Source organism: Haliotis rufescens, unplaced genomic scaffold (genome assembly GCF_023055435.1).
Source record: "Haliotis rufescens isolate VD_foot unplaced genomic scaffold, xgHalRufe1.0.p SCAF_22, whole genome shotgun sequence".
Taxonomy (NCBI): domain Eukaryota; kingdom Metazoa; phylum Mollusca; class Gastropoda; order Lepetellida; family Haliotidae; genus Haliotis; species Haliotis rufescens.
Window position 1 is genome coordinate 5,830,198 of NW_025963913.1, and position 18,854 is coordinate 5,849,051.

Here is an 18,854-nt window from a genome sequence, read left to right on the forward strand (position 1 = left end):
ACCGAGTTCGCGGGATTCCACCAAAGTGGTAAATGTCTAAGACTTGCATCACTTTGGGCTTTTCTTTCCTTGTGAAACTGACACGACGTGAAATAACTGAACTCCTTGTCCCAACTCAATCATTGTCACGAATGGCTTATGAAATAACATATGCCGAGAACGCATTGGAGGATAAACTCCAACGGCTGAGACTCACACACATTGTGTACATAATGCATTCATGTCTGAGACTCACACACATTGTGTACATAATGCATTCATGTCTGAGAATCACACACATTGTGTACATAATGCATTTATGTCTGAGAATCACACACATTGTGTACATAATGCATTCATGTCTGAGACTCACACACATCGTGTACATAATGCATTCATGTCTGAGACTCACACACAATGTGTGCATAATGTATTCACGTCTGAGACTCACACACATTGTGTACATGATGCATACATGTCTGAGACTCACTCACAATGTGTGCATAATGCATTCATGTCTGAGACTCACACACAATTTGTGCATAATGTATTCATGTCTGAGACTCACACACATTGTGTACATAATGCATTCATGTCTGAGACTCACACACATTGTGTGCATAATGCATTCACGTCTGAGACTCACACACATTGTGTGCATAATGCATTCATGTTACACACACACATTGTGTATATAATGCAATCATGTAACACACACACACATTGTGTACATAATGTATTTATGTCTGAGACTCACACACATTGTGTACATAATGTATTTATGTCTGAGACTCACATACATTGTGTACATAATGCATTCATGTTACACACACACACATTGTGTACATAATGCAATCATGTAAGACACACACACACATATTGAGTACATAATGCATTCATGTTACACACACATTGAGTACATAATGCATTCGGGGGCACGGGTGGCCCAGTCGTCTAGGGCGCCGCAATTCGCTGTGCAGAGTTGCGTCCCTTTGGCACGCCAGAAACCTATGATTGTGGGTTCGAATCCCGGTTCGCCCCGATTATGTTTCTAGGTTTGTCAGCACCATACCCTTGCTCGTGGGTTTCACCTAAATGGTAAACGTCTAAGACCTGCATCACTTCGGGCTTTCCATCCACATTAAGCTGACACGCCGCAACTGGAATACTGTTAAAAGCGGCGTAAAACCCACTCACTCACTCACTCACTCACATAATTCATTCATGTTACACACACACATATTGTGTACATAATGCATTCATGTTACACACACACACTGTGTACATAATGCATTCATGTTACACACACTGTGTACATAATGCAATGTGTACATAATGCATTCATGTTACACACACATATTGTGTACATAATGCATTCATGTTACACACACACACACATTGTGTACATAATGCATTCGTGTTACACACACATATTGTGTATATAATGCATTCATGTTACACACACACACATTGTGTACATAATGCAATCATGTAAGACACACTTTGTGTATATAATGTATTCATGTAACACACACTTTGTGTATATAATGTATTCATGTAACACACATTTTGTGTATATAATGTATTCATCTGGCACACACACATATTGTGGACATCATGTATTCATGTAACACACACACATAGTGTACATAATGCATTCATGTCTCAGACTCACACATGTTGTGTACATAATGCATTCATGTTTCAGACTCACACATATTGTGTACATAATGTATTCATGTAACACACTTTGCAAAAAAACAATAGCTTTCATAACATACTTATTTGATTAATTAAACTTGACAGATGCTCACAGTCTAGAAGTTTGTATCGGAACTTAAATCAGAATCATTCATTTATATATTTAAACTTATTTTCCACGGAGAAATAGAGCAATGATGAAGAAATAAGATCTGCATCAATTTTAGACGATTATTATACTCATTCCATTTTCAACTGCACTCGTTTTTCGTCTCAATACAAAGAGGTTTACCAACATATAACAATACCAAGCATATAGCATTTCTGTTTATGTTGAGTCATTCGATCCTTCAATATAATATTCACCAGTATTCTTGCATCCATAGGGGCGGTCATGTAGCCTAGTGGTTAAAGCGTTCGCCCGTCACGCCGAAGACCCTGGTTCGATTACCGACATGGGTACAATGTGTGAAGCCAATTTCTGGGGTCCCCCGCAGTGATATTGCTAAAAGCGGCGCAAAACCAAACTTACTCACTCACTCTTGTATCTAAAGTGTTATTTTTTCAAGTAAGATTAATGTTAGATTTATGAGTCAGACGGTTTGAATTCGTGAAGTTCCAACTCTTGTGGAGAACATTCCGTTTTGAAAGATAATAATGTTACAGAAATGTGTGAAAATGATTTTGAAACATTGATTAATATTTCCAGTAAATGCCATACCAACACATCCAAATGTCAACATAGTAATGACCCCTTTTTCACCCGACAAATTCTTAAACCAGTCAAAGACGAATTCAAGAAGTTCCACCGAACTGTTTTGACTGGAATATCACAATGCCAGGAACAAACCCTGACTTTATGACTTGTTATCCTTCAATCAACCGTTTCATGCATAACTTATGTAAGATGAACGCACATGCTTCAAGAAACTAGCCTAGAACTCCAAGGAGAAACATGGTCGTATTGGTTTGTGACAGAAATCACATCCAAATTTAATGTCTGTTAATGGGGTAACTCAAAGCGCATACGTGTTGTGAATTATAGATGGTGTTTCAAATACAACACTTTACTGCCATTGTTTAGGGAGTGTTTGCTTCCCAAAGTCTTTGTCATGTGCAATTATTCGGGCAAAACGTTTAATCTGTATCTGATCCAAAGTGTTTGCGTTCTTTTCTTCAGTGAGTGTTTATTTGTTTGTTTGTTTAAGCTCGCACTCAGCAATATTCCAGCTATATGACGGCGGTCTGACTATAATCCAGTCTCGACCAGAAAAAAGTGATTGATATCATGAGCAACGATCTACGCAATTGGGATACTGTGACATGCATCAACCAAATCAGCGAGCCTGACCCGATTTTGTTAGTCGCCTCTTACGGCAAGTACAGGTTGCTGAAGACCCCTTCTAACCCGGATCTTCACGAGTCCCTCGGTGAGAGAGTGTTTTAACTCCACTATGAACAGCATTTCAGTCATATCATTGACTGTCAGATAGGTTTGTGAGGAAAGTCCAAAATAATGCAGGTCTTGGGCGTTTACCTCTGTTGGAACCCACGATGTCTGGTACAGACAAAACTTGAAATATAACCAGGAACTATCAGGGATTCCAGCCCACGATCACAGGTTTCTGGCACTCCCAAGGGAGGCAACCCTGCAACCCTTGTAGACTGGGTCACCTGCCACCACCACACCCTACACCCGCTGATACCCGGTAGACAAGGAGCTGAAACACTGCCAACACCAGCGGTAGAGGGGAATCACACCCACCGTCAAACAGCAGTAGCCTCGCTACGAAATGCAGCAAACAAGGCCGTGAACCGTCAGCTACAAAGGCATATATAGTGACGTTAACATCTTAAGATTGTTTGTACAATCATGGACTGTGAGAATATTCCAAGATTGTACAGGAAGACCCTCACGGTTTTTTTTTATCCCTATTGCAAGATTGTACTAACAAGCATTGGTGTCAAAACATTTGCGTTTCATGTAGTGCCATTAACGTAGGCGATGATTGCTGATGCAACAAATACAAGCTGGCAGTATTGTGGCAACATCTGCCTGCTCCATCACTACAGTCACCCTGCCTGGCGCTCGGCATTAAGGGACTAAAATGAGGACTGGTCGTCTCGGAATCAGTATACTGTGTCCGAGTTGGGTATTCATGTTAAACTGCGGCATGGTATCTCAGTGGACTAGCATGATTAAATCGGTATTAGTCCGGACTAGTACAAACAGCCACATTCACACAAGTGCATGCTATATGGGTTCAATAATCTTGGTCGCGACGTTAAACGCCATTTCACCTCACCTCACCTCCTACAGTTGCGCCAATGTTTACTCTGGCGTGTTGGGTATATATTACACTAACATCTAGTCTCTTTAATGAACCGGGGAGCACGGGTTGCCCAGTCGTTTAAAGTGCCGCGATTCGCTGTGCAGAGTTGCGTCCCTTGGACACGCCAGAATCCTATGATTGTGGGTTCGAATCCCGGTTCACCCCGATTATATTTCTGGGTTTCTCAGCACCATGCCCGTGCTCGTGGATTTCACCGAAGTGGTAAACGCCCGGGACCGGCATTACTTCGGGCTTTCATCCCACATTAAGCTGTCACGCCGTGATATAACTGGAATACTGATAAAAATGAACCATTTTTACAGAAACAAACAGTTATAAATTTAATAAAATATAATAACATAGAGCCCAGAGACATGAAACTGCAGTAATCTAGACGAGCCAAATGTTATAGACTTGCATGGGCTGTTTTGGATATATTTGTTTCAGGGTCTGTATGACACAGACCATGTATATATTGGTCTATTGGTAATACCTAAGCTTGTTGGGTACTGTTTGGACATGCATAGCGTTTGACATCCACTAAATGCCTCCCTTAAGTGAGGTAGATGTAGACTGCGCTGACAACTGTATTCTGTGTAATGACATATCTTCTGGGAAGATGTCTAGCAAATGGCCGCTTTTGAAGTTACAGAGAATCAATAGGTTATCATGTGAACTTACGTCTGTTGATCAGCACAAGTAATGTCAAAACACGTTTAATTACCCAGTGTCGGATGCGTACTGCCATAAAACGTAACCGATGTATGATGAAAGAGACAAGTTACCATGGCAACTAGCTGCCAGATCATCAAAAGGTCAAATGGTATGATGTATCGCTGATGCCAGTAGTATCGGTACGGGAGACGTGGGTCGGAGTTCGAGGTTTAGGCATCCATCTGGACGCCGGTTACCCAGCTGCCGTCGGACGGACTATTTGTCACTGCCGTAGACAGTACGACATCGCAAGGGTAGCGATACCTTGCTGCAGAAACGCGTCCCTCTTAGTTGTGCCAGAAACCCATGATCGTGGGTACGAATTTCCGGTCGCGCTGGTTTTATTTGAAGATTAACCATAAGCAACCCGTGTTCGTTGGTTTCACCAAAGTTGTAAACTTCGTATACAAAGTTCAGTAAAATACTGTTCAAAGCGGCGATATGCCAAATTGGCCACTCACTACTACATCGTACCCGTAACATCCGGGTTAGAACAGGTCTTCATCAACCCATGCTTACCTTAAAAGGCGAATATGCTTGTCGTAAACAAACAAACAAACAAACAAACAAACACCGCAAACTTCTGGGATAATCTTCCTGTCTCCCCATTCATCTGTGGTAGGAGCCTCGTGACAATGCGGGACTGACCTTTATTTCTGTCCGAGATATGCTTGTAGCAACGACATGTCGGTTTAAAGGTGTTCGGACTCTCTCAGTAATAAAAGAATTCAAACACAACTTTGTCTGTTGACTCAAATATATCAATCTTCCAGGTCATAGTATGCCCAACTACACAGAGACAAAAATACAACAGCCATAGGAATGCTGCCGGGTAATAACTGACACTGGACAAACAAGCGACTTGTGAGCGACTACCCACGTTAACGGGATCCATCTACTTCCGGTCACTCATCAATGAATGGGTCGGGTGTCACGCCTCGTTCAGCGATATACCAGCAATATCACGGCGGGGGACTTAAGACATGGCCTTCACGCATCGAAACCGCTTCAACCACCAGGTTTAACCACTACTCACTTATTACACAATACGTATTATAGTTGACTCTTAAACCACGCTTTAAAAGCTGGGAACCATTCCTGTCCTGGATGACCTACGCGGCGCGACAGATAAACTAATGTGACAGCATGATACATCGATTTAGTTCTTCGTTTGAAACCTCAAATACTTTCTACTGATAAACTAGTTTAATAGACCTGAGCCCTGTAACAAGCGAAAAAAAACTACCCGCCCCACTGTAATAAACCGACCTTTTAAATAGTGTTGCTGATTATTTTTGTTCTCTGATGACGTGTTTTGTTAAGCGCAAAGAAGTTTTGTTTTCATTTCGTATTTTCCATTTGACTTCAATACCCTAATAAAAAGTCTTGTTCCGACTATAATTATTATTGCTATATAAAATCACTGGAAATTGATACGATGTGATAAGAAATTGTGCATGCTAAAATCTTTTTATCATCATAAACTGGCTTCCGCGTGTATTATCGCTGAGGTGAGATCACAAAGAAATGATATCACCAATCTATCTGCCCCTGAAGCCGTATAACTGTACTTTTTACCCACAGTAAATACTTATTACTGTTTACAAGCTGAAAAACTGGGAACAGTGATGTTGGCTGATAAAAAGAATCTCACCCGTGTGTCTTCTGATAACAAATATATCAACACTCGTTGATAAAAGTTCAAGGCCGAAGTTCTAAACTTGTATCGATTTTGAGTTTAGATTTGATATCAAAAGACACGAAGGTTGGCTTTTCTTTGTATTCTCCAAATATTTGTTTATCGATAATTCGCAAATTTAACGAAACGTCAGTTTGTGGTAAAACGTGTTGGTTCGATATGTGTGGATGCTTTTTTAACATGTGTGAACGAAATGCTACCTTGTAACACGTATCGATCAAAGGGTGCCTAATAAGCTTCATGTATACGAACAATACACCCATACCTCCAGTCTCCTGTTTGTAGAAATTAGCACGTAATTGCAAAAAACGCTTGTTAACGTTGACACTGCTCTCTTGGGTATATATTTGAACTAGAATTTAATTGTTTCTATGGAAACAAATTGTTTTTGTATGTCGATTGTTTATCTTGATGTTTATTATAAGACACAATCATATTTTGAGGTTCAATCGAGCACGCTCCTTCTGTGAAAGAGCGTCGTGAGACTTGTTTGAGCAGGGTTATAATATTCAAGGCCTCAGTAAAGCTTGCACATTTCCAAACTTGACTCATCAGTGACAAACATGATGTCCGATGCAATCGCTATTTTGACTTGTATTTTAGGTGTCCGTGTTTTTTCTGGTGAACAGTTGAATGCCTTTTCATGTGTTTGTGACGGGTGCCACAGGTGGATAAGGGTACGCTTACCATTTCGTGAACACCTCGTATAATCCCTGTTTGATAGTGACTCATAAACACATGCTCATGATATAGTCGGAATCGTACGATCGATTCTGCTTTTAGTAGGGATTTCTTTATTATTTAGTGAGTTGAATATTGATAAGAAATATCACAAAAAGATAACGGAACGAAACAGTATTTTGTATTGATTAATCCAGGTTTATAAGACAACGGTTACTTCGAGTCTTGTTGTTACCAACTCTGTGTACTATACAGTAAACTACGGTTATCACGAATAGGTTTATTTCGTTATAACCGTAGTTCGTTATAAGCCTATATACAGCAAATGGCCGAAACCAAAATATAAGTATGTTATATCCGTCAGATCGTTATAAGCCTGTTCGTTATAAACGTATTTACTGTATCTTGGTTTTAGGGTCGAATAAGTTTAAAGAAGTCAGTCAACAAAACGTTTTTGACTGAGTATGATCAAAGAATTGTTAAAGATTATTTAGTAAGACTGTGTACGATGTTCACATGAGCACGGGGCTAGCACTATGATCTGCTATATACCGTAGTTTGCACCAATCGTCTGTCCTTCCGTCCGTCTTTCCGCCCCTCCGCTTCTCAATGGGGACAGATTTTCTCAACAATAGAGAAATGGAATTTTACACACTAACATTAATGATCTTAAATGAGTTTGAAAATAGGTGTCTTAAATTTAGTTTTTACAGAATGCTTTTCAACTTTGCGCATACGGCATGAAAAAGGGAAAGTTTTCTCAGAAACTATTGAAGTTACATGAATGAAAGTTGGCAAGACTGGGTTCGAAAATTGGTGTCGTAAAATATTTTGAAACACAGTTACCGACCTTCATTCGTGTTATTTTACGTAACATTGCATGCTTATCTAAGAGACACTTAACAAGACCGAGTTCGAAAATCGGTGCCATTAATTATTGTTTCTAGAGAAGGGGCCTGTATTAATTTCACATTTAATAAGAAAAATCGGATCACATAAAGCGACCTTTGTGCCAATCTCTTCTTAATGCTTTATTGGACCCTTAATATTTATAGTTAACATTAACTTCCATATTGTTCACTATCATTTGAACAAACAAAATTCTGATGTGTCCATGGCGGGGGATAGTGATCACGCTGTTTCCTTGTTCATACAAGCTAGCCACACCATGTACCATGCATAAGTGACATGGGGATCTTGGGTTATCCACTTGAGCAATACAAATGGGCCTTCCTTTGAAGAAGGGATTAAAATGAATGCTTCAACATTCTGTGAAATGATAACCATGTTATTTCAACCTTCCACATGTTCCAGCACGAGTCTCCCCTTTGTGATCCCTTCCCCTTGTCATACAGACTAACTGTCATTCATGTGACCAATGACCTGTTCCCGCTATCGAATTTGTAATCAACACACATGTTCAACACCTATTCAGTCCCAGTACTTGTCAATAGCACAATTACAAGCATAACCCAGTTAATCATAGCTGGAGGTTTATGTAATCAACACCCCTGTGGGAGATGTTGATTTCAAGGATGAATTCCTCTGAACCCGTAACGTTAACACTGTACAGTCTAATCACGGCTGCAGGTCAAACGGTGTGTTACGGTAACTTTGCGACGGGATTTCGAATGTATAGTTGTTTGTTTATAGTCTTCAAAGCAGTGTTTATAGCTCCGGGCAACAATGTGTTTAGTAACCATATTTATGTTAAGGGTCACACATGTTGTACTACCAAACATACACCATTAAGCTCTTCATATGCCATTGTCCTCCTAAACGTCGTCTAACAAACGTTTTTTAAAATTTCTTTTGTAATAATTCGTAATTTTGTAAATTAAATGTAAAAATTGTTATTTTTTAACAACATTTTAGGGCAGTAAACATATTGGTTATGCTTTCACGTTCGGGGTCTAACTGGTTTAAGCGTGTTGATACAGATATAGCGATCAGTGTTCATTTTTGACGATCCGAATCCGCCCTGGAACAGCTGTTTTCCTGTTGTTTAGACATGCAAACAGGGTCCCCATCACTCCCTTGATGAAATGTATGCCATCTATACCAGTCTTTGATACATTCTTCTTGACATACTGCTTGTGTTAACGTGCATCCACTTCACAGAGTGGTGGAATGTGTTATCACTGCTATTTAAGTGATTATCTCTGTGGGGTCAAACAAAGGGTGACTTCACATTGTGTTAATTTTCGTTGTATATACAAGCACCTCGTTACTCCGGAAGATGGCTTTCGGACAGAAATCGTACGGATTAACGAGCTGTCGGATAAACGAAACACTGTAAAAGAGTCATATTCTTTGAATACATACATACATACATACACACACACACACACACACACACACACACACACACACACACACACACACACACACACACACACACACACACACACACACACACACACACACACACACACACACACACATACATACATACATACATACATACATATAAACCTTCCTATGTGTAATTGTCCGGAAAGTAGGGTGTCCCGATAAACGCGGTCCGTACTATCGGAGTTTCATTGTATAACCCAGGATCGTGGGAAATCAAATTGGGATTGTTCTGTTGAGTTTGATTCTTGTTTTACTTGTGTTAGTTACATTTGCATGAATTATAAATCTAGCTTCAGATAATAACTTGCATGTGAAGCGAAATGTGGTACACGGTGTGGATGTTACGTGGTGATGAAGGAGAAGATGAACCCACCGCAAACTTCTGGGATAATCTTCCTGTCTCCCCATTCATCTGTGGTAGGAGCCTCGTGACAATGCGGGACTGACCTTTATTTCTGTCCGAGATATGCTTGTAGCAACGACATGTCGGTTTAAAGGTGTTCGGACTCTCTCAGTAATAAAAGAATTCAAACACAACTTTGTCTGTTGACTCAAATATATCAATCTTCCAGGTCATAGTATGCCCAACTACACAGAGACAAAAATACAACAGCCATAGGAATGCTGCCGGGTAATAACTGACACTGGACAGATTTTCTCAACAATAGAGAAATGGAATTTTACACACTAACATTAATGATCTTAAATGAGTTTGAAAATAGGTGTCTTAAATTTAGTTTTTACAGAATGCTTTTCAACTTTGCGCATACGGCATGAAAAAGGGAAAGTTTTCTCAGAAACTATTGAAGTTACATGAATGAAAGTTGGCAAGACTGGGTTCGAAAATTGGTGTCGTAAAATATTTTGAAACACAGTTACCGACCTTCATTCGTGTTATTTTACGTAACATTGCATGCTTATCTAAGAGACACTTAACAAGACCGAGTTCGAAAATCGGTGCCATTAATTATTGTTTCTAGAGAAGGGGCCTGTATTAATTTCACATTTAATAAGAAAAATCGGATCACATAAAGCGACCTTTGTGCCAATCTCTTCTTAATGCTTTATTGGACCCTTAATATTTATAGTTAACATTAACTTCCATATTGTTCACTATCATTTGAACAAACAAAATTCTGATGTGTCCATGGCGGGGGATAGTGATCACGCTGTTTCCTTGTTCATACAAGCTAGCCACACCATGTACCATGCATAAGTGACATGGGGATCTTGGGTTATCCACTTGAGCAATACAAATGGGCCTTCCTTTGAAGAAGGGATTAAAATGAATGCTTCAACATTCTGTGAAATGATAACCATGTTATTTCAACCTTCCACATGTTCCAGCACGAGTCTCCCCTTTGTGATCCCTTCCCCTTGTCATACAGACTAACTGTCATTCATGTGACCAATGACCTGTTCCCGCTATCGAATTTGTAATCAACACACATGTTCAACACCTATTCAGTCCCAGTACTTGTCAATAGCACAATTACAAGCATAACCCAGTTAATCATAGCTGGAGGTTTATGTAATCAACACCCCTGTGGGAGATGTTGATTTCAAGGATGAATTCCTCTGAACCCGTAACGTTAACACTGTACAGTCTAATCACGGCTGCAGGTCAAACGGTGTGTTACGGTAACTTTGCGACGGGATTTCGAATGTATAGTTGTTTGTTTGTTTATAGTCTTCAAAGCAGTGTTTATAGCTCCGGGCAACAATGTGTTTAGTAACCATATTTATGTTAAGGGTCACACATGTTGTACTACCAAACATACACCATTAAGCTCTTCATATGCCATTGTCCTCCTAAACGTCGTCTAACAAACGTTTTTTAAAATTTCTTTTGTAATAATTCGTAATTTTGTAAATTAAATGTAAAAATTGTTATTTTTTAACAACATTTTAGGGCAGTAAACATATTGGTTATGCTTTCACGTTCAGGGTCTAACTGGTTTAAGCGTGTTGATACAGATATAGCGATCAGTGTTCATTTTTGACGATCCGAATCCGCCCTGGAACAGCTGTTTTCCTGTTGTTTAGACATGCAAACAGGGTCCCCATCACTCCCTTGATGAAATGTATGCCATCTATACCAGTCTTTGATACATTCTTCTTGACATACTGCTTGTGTTAACGTGCATCCACTTCACAGAGTGGTGGAATGTGTTATCACTGCTATTTAAGTGATTATCTCTGTGGGGTCAAACAAAGGGTGACTTCACATTGTGTTAATTTTCGTTGTATATACAAGCACCTCGTTACTCCGGAAGATGGCTTTCGGACAGAAATCGTACGGATTAACGAGCTGTCGGATAAACGAAACACTGTAAAAGAGTCATATTCTTTGAATACATACATACATACATACATACACACACACACACACACACACACACACACACACACACACACACACACACACACACACACACACACACACACACACACACACACACACACACACACACACACACACACACACACACACACACACACACACACACACACACACACACACACACACATACATACATACATACATACATACATATAAACCTTCCTATGTGTAATTGTCCGGAAAGTAGGGTGTCCCGATAAACGCGGTCCGTACTATCGGAGTTTCATTGTATAACCCAGGATCGTGGGAAATCAAATTGGGATTGTTCTGTTGAGTTTGATTCTTGTTTTACTTGTGTTAGTTACATTTGCATGAATTATAAATCTAGCTTCAGATAATAACTTGCATGTGAAGCGAAATGTGGTACACGGTGTGGATGTTACGTGGTGATGAAGGAGAAGATGAACCCACCGCAAACTTCTGGGATAATCTTCCTGTCTCCCCATTCATCTGTGGTAGGAGCCTCGTGACAATGCGGGACTGACCTTTATTTCTGTCCGAGATATGCTTGTAGCAACGACATGTCGGTTTAAAGGTGTTCGGACTCTCTCAGTAATAAAAGAATTCAAACACAACTTTGTCTGTTGACTCAAATATATCAATCTTCCAGGTCATAGTATGCCCAACTACACAGAGACAAAAATACAACAGCCATAGGAATGCTGCCGGGTAATAACTGACACTGGACAGATTTTCTCAACAATAGAGAAATGGAATTTTACACACTAACATTAATGATCTTAAATGAGTTTGAAAATAGGTGTCTTAAATTTAGTTTTTACAGAATGCTTTTCAACTTTGCGCATACGGCATGAAAAAGGGAAAGTTTTCTCAGAAACTATTGAAGTTACATGAATGAAAGTTGGCAAGACTGGGTTCGAAAATTGGTGTCGTAAAATATTTTGAAACACAGTTACCGACCTTCATTCGTGTTATTTTACGTAACATTGCATGCTTATCTAAGAGACACTTAACAAGACCGAGTTCGAAAATCGGTGCCATTAATTATTGTTTCTAGAGAAGGGGCCTGTATTAATTTCACATTTAATAAGAAAAATCGGATCACATAAAGCGACCTTTGTGCCAATCTCTTCTTAATGCTTTATTGGACCCTTAATATTTATAGTTAACATTAACTTCCATATTGTTCACTATCATTTGAACAAACAAAATTCTGATGTGTCCATGGCGGGGGATAGTGATCACGCTGTTTCCTTGTTCATACAAGCTAGCCACACCATGTACCATGCATAAGTGACATGGGGATCTTGGGTTATCCACTTGAGCAATACAAATGGGCCTTCCTTTGAAGAAGGGATTAAAATGAATGCTTCAACATTCTGTGAAATGATAACCATGTTATTTCAACCTTCCACATGTTCCAGCACGAGTCTCCCCTTTGTGATCCCTTCCCCTTGTCATACAGACTAACTGTCATTCATGTGACCAATGACCTGTTCCCGCTATCGAATTTGTAATCAACACACATGTTCAACACCTATTCAGTCCCAGTACTTGTCAATAGCACAATTACAAGCATAACCCAGTTAATCATAGCTGGAGGTTTATGTAATCAACACCCCTGTGGGAGATGTTGATTTCAAGGATGAATTCCTCTGAACCCGTAACGTTAACACTGTACAGTCTAATCACGGCTGCAGGTCAAACGGTGTGTTACGGTAACTTTGCGACGGGATTTCGAATGTATAGTTGTTTGTTTGTTTATAGTCTTCAAAGCAGTGTTTATAGCTCCGGGCAACAATGTGTTTAGTAACCATATTTATGTTAAGGGTCACACATGTTGTACTACCAAACATACACCATTAAGCTCTTCATATGCCATTGTCCTCCTAAACGTCGTCTAACAAACGTTTTTTAAAATTTCTTTTGTAATAATTCGTAATTTTGTAAATTAAATGTAAAAATTGTTATTTTTTAACAACATTTTAGGGCAGTAAACATATTGGTTATGCTTTCACGTTCAGGGTCTAACTGGTTTAAGCGTGTTGATACAGATATAGCGATCAGTGTTCATTTTTGACGATCCGAATCCGCCCTGGAACAGCTGTTTTCCTGTTGTTTAGACATGCAAACAGGGTCCCCATCACTCCCTTGATGAAATGTATGCCATCTATACCAGTCTTTGATACATTCTTCTTGACATACTGCTTGTGTTAACGTGCATCCACTTCACAGAGTGGTGGAATGTGTTATCACTGCTATTTAAGTGATTATCTCTGTGGGGTCAAACAAAGGGTGACTTCACATTGTGTTAATTTTCGTTGTATATACAAGCACCTCGTTACTCCGGAAGATGGCTTTCGGACAGAAATCGTACGGATTAACGAGCTGTCGGATAAACGAAACACTGTAAAAGAGTCATATTCTTTGAATACATACATACATACATACATACACACACACACACACACACACACACACACACACACACACACACACACACACACACACACACACACACACACACACACACACACACACACACACACACACACACACACACACACACACATACATACATACATACATATAAACCTTCCTATGTGTAATTGTCCGGAAAGTAGGGTGTCCCGATAAACGCGGTCCGTACTATCGGAGTTTCATTGTATAACCCAGGATCGTGGGAAATCAAATTGGGATTGTTCTGTTGAGTTTGATTCTTGTTTTACTTGTGTTAGTTACATTTGCATGAATTATAAATCTAGCTTCAGATAATAACTTGCATGTGAAGCGAAATGTGGTACACGGTGTGGATGTTACGTGGTGATGAAGGAGAAGATGAACCCACGGCGAAACTGGCATGTGCAGTGTGTAACCACACACAAAGTATATATGCGGTAAAGGGATTCAATAAAATCAATGCTTCCTCTCTATTAGGATTAGACTTAGATTTAATCCGCAGTGCGAATTTACTCTCAGGGAGGTGGGGGGGTGGGGGGTGGGGTGGGTGGGGAGTGTTGTCCGTGGGGGGGGGGGGGGGGGGGGGGGGGGAGGTCGTGGAAGGGAAGGGGTAGGGAGATTGAGAACTCTGGTAGTGTAGCAACTTTACAAATATAAATAATCATATAGATGTTCTGGTGGGCAAATCGGCATGCCTGTGACCATTGATAAACAACAGCCTGCCCAACTATAAATATTAAAGATATTTCAAATCCACGCGAGTCATCAACTACAGATGCTCCGATTATACAGGTCATCTTCATTCCCCTCTGACACGAGATGCCATTCCAAGCAGCACATGTACAGTGAGCTTACTTTTTAGGACGTTCAGTATAATAATGACTGGAAACTTTGACAAAGAACTACAGTCATTAATTTGTTCAAAGAAAGCTGGCCCTTCAATGTGTGGATAACGGGGGTCGGCTGAAGCTAAACGGTTTGGGGATTACAATATCTAACGACAGAATATATGTTCAGTCAACATGTGTTCTGGAGTGTGCATTTCAAAATTTCATAACTGAACTGAAACAATACCAGAAGAACCCCTTTCTCGAATACAGAATCTATATCATATATACCCAACGTCACATCCAAACATTTAAATAAATCCTTGAATAAGCGGCGGATATTATCTTATTTCGGAAGGTCCTTAGATCGGTCGGATCTGTCGAGTCCCAGGATTATTTGATTGGCAATTGCTTCAATGTTTTACTGTTTTACTGTTTTTCTTTTCAAATGTCTTTTTCGATGTTTTGCAAGTTCACATGGAACAAAGTTTGAACCACAGTAAATGAAATATGCTGTCCCTCTGTATAACCAAACATGAAACGTTTTTTTATATTTTTTGCACTTTCATACATATATATTAAGAATTGAAAGACATGAATATATATTAAGCAGTCAACGACAACGCTAGCACTTTTACGCTGCTGTTCAAGACACTTCTCGTACAGACATGTAATCTTACTATACAATTTTCCATTACCAAACAAACATAGTTTTGTAAAAACATACAAATAACATTTCAAATGAAGATCACATGTTCTGATTTGTCCGGGTCATTGAATAGCAACAGCTGAAAAACGATACACACAAACAAAGTGAACGCTAGCATTAGCCCAGTGGTTGGTCGTGTTGGACTGGGGGGAGAGCTGCTCGGGGATCATACAGCTAAGAATAGCGAAAGAAAGCCCTTCTATTTACAGTTTATTGCCAGTGTGGGTATAGTTACATGGGTTTCGTGTATGATCCCTCATTGTATACGATGCCTGTACTCGGCGCCCGAATGTGACAGACGCCATACATAGCGGGTCTATATAAAAGTAGAGGACGACCCGGCGCCAATTATGTATTTTATACATCACGCATGAATAGACCTAAGGTTGGCTTAAGTGTTCCCAAACACGTTAACCCTGATCGAGATATACGCGGCACAAGCACATGTTTCCTTACTGAAATATCCCAATTTTACAAGCGTTTATTATAGCATATCTAGGAATATTATCATATATAATTCATACGGAACGTATGACTCCACCTGCGTCTTGTTGAGACTGCCATTGATCGTGCCACTGAGATTTTATGCTTTTGTTTGTGATCACGAATCTTTCAGATATTTTACATTCAAACTGTATACAAAACATTGCTTATTAACAGTTATTGATAATCGCACAGCAATTAAGATTTATCAAGTTGTGATCAAATTTTGTGATTGAGGTCTATGTTTACATTTTGCGAAGGATGTAAACATTTGTTGTTTTGTTAGAAACATTGATCAAGATTACACTTACCTTACGGCAGAGAGAACAATGAACGGTACTATCCTAAACATTGTCAGATAGTTTATGACAAACAACCGATCTCTTGCTTCCTCTTCGCACCTGTGCACATGGGAGACAGGTGATCGATAGCCTTTGCCACAGTATGTATGGAAGAGACGGAGCTAATTGGCTGCCAAGCCGTGATCACTGGTTGGTACACACAGCTACATACATACACATGCACATTAGGTAGTTTGAAATGAACACGTGCATGTTTATTACCAGAGCCTACTGCTAACTATATTGCTATTGTATCCTTTATGTACTAAGCGAACTCTCTCGTGTCCCCTTTTCGTGGTGAGTGGTTTATTTCATTCCGTTTAGTTTTGCTTCGAAATAGATCCGTTCGAACGTCGCTAATGACGAAATGGACACATGTACATTTCAAGGTAAAACATAAGGCTTTTACATAAGAAATGGGACAGGTGTGTCTGTGTGTTCATCGATTACAATAGCATGGACATCGAACCTTGCTCATTAATGGTCAGATTGCTCGGTGTGTGGAGTTAATACATTGCGGGCTGGTTACTGGACTGTGGGGAGGAGCGCGGTAGATGTTGCACAGCTGTGTTGCTGATACCATAACGAGGCTGGGGCGGAAGTGTCAGTGTTGTTGTGATGGTAATGTACACTCATGCTGGCAATAATAGCCGTCATGGGCGTCAGTTCAATTAGTCATTGTCTCGAAGCTCGGTTCTCTTCCTAATTGTTTGAAACGATGCATTAATGCTAATATTTTTTAACGGAAACATGTACACAGCTGTTGTTTATATAGAAACATTCATACAACTGTTGTTTATGATGAATAAGTGAATAATCTTTTTTTCCTCCATTATTTTCGGAGAGTACAAGGAAAGAATTGCACGTCAGTATTTACATGCACTTTTTACACGATGATGTGTTTAAGATACAGAATAGATTGCAGCTGTCATGAACTGATTTCCTGTGCCACGATGTTAATAAATTGTGCCCACGTATGAAGCGACATCCCGTCCACAAGAGGTGTAATACCACCATGCAATGACACAATCTGGATTTCATGGTCATCACAGCCTTCTATTTTTAGGTACTGTTTTAATGACAAGTGGTCAAACAGTTTCTCATACAGAATACATCGCCGCGCTGTGAGAATCAGTTTAACTATAGCATATATCCGTCTATGATACACATTGTACATCTCACATATGTTCATTAGTTAATGCGGAACTAGTCGTTCATGATGTTTTCAGAATCGTTGTAGATCCTGACGTCTTGATATTTTCTCTGTCTGTTTCCGTGCTTTATAGCCTCCTGGTGTATTGTTCACAGTTCTCCTCCGTGTCGCCTTTGTAGGAAAATGTCCGTCATTACGCTTCAATTACATGAAACAGTACACACTGTTTGACTACGTTAAGTAGCTCATGTATCACCGATGTACGATGGGTGTTATTGCTCATGTAGTGTGTCAATCTGAAGTAAAACAAGATCTTGGTGAAATGTTGTAATTTAGATCTTCATAATCTACCAATGTAAACCAGCTTGCATTTTACTGTCCACAGACCAAGAGTTTGAATCGTGACGTCATTTGGCGATCTTCTGTGAAAGTTCTGCACTGACCTGGCGAAATGACGTTGTGATACTTCTAGCTATTGTTTATATAAAAACATGTATACAGCTGTTGTTTATATAGAAACATGTGCAAAACCATTGTGACGACACTCACATCATAAAGCGATACTAGGCTCGGGCAAATTGGCAATCTCAGAAAGTCGGTAAGCTTCCTCAGATTTAATAATGCATGTCAATAAACTAGCACTCTAATTGCACAGAAACAATGTAATTCATAATTTATATATTTGTTCTGATCAACAGTACAATGCACATTACAACGTCTAGATCCAGACTGGCCACAGGTACCAGGTACCAGACCGTAGTGTCTCCCTCAAAGTGGGACGGTGGGGTAGCCTTGTGGTTAAAGCAGTCGCTCGTCACGCCGAAGACCCGGGTTCGATTCCCAACATTGGTAAAATGTGTGAAGCCCATTTTTGGTGTCTCCTGCCGTGATATTGCCGGAAAATTGCTAAAAGCGTAAAACCATACTCTCACTCGCTCGCTCACTCACTCACTCACTCACTCACTCACTCACTCAGAGTACTGTCTTTGTATCAGACAATCGGATCATGGGACAGAAAGAACGCATGATGTCACATAAGTATGGTGTCATTCCG

General features: G+C 39.9%; 1 protein-coding gene across 1 annotated transcript in view; it reads right to left on the reverse strand.

Annotated features, from left to right (window-relative positions):
• LOC124136267 (glycine receptor subunit alpha-2-like) overlaps nucleotides 1-16,902 on the reverse strand; it is a 29,484-nt gene extending 12,582 nt beyond the window's left edge. Inside the window, exon 1 of the mRNA XM_046502137.2 lies at nucleotides 16,618-16,902. Within this exon, the coding sequence (XP_046358093.2) occupies nucleotides 16,618-16,658 (41 nt within the window). The 5' untranslated portion in view covers nucleotides 16,659-16,902. The remainder of the gene's footprint in view (nucleotides 1-16,617) is intronic.
• Between the last annotated feature and the right edge of the window lie 1,952 nt (nucleotides 16,903-18,854).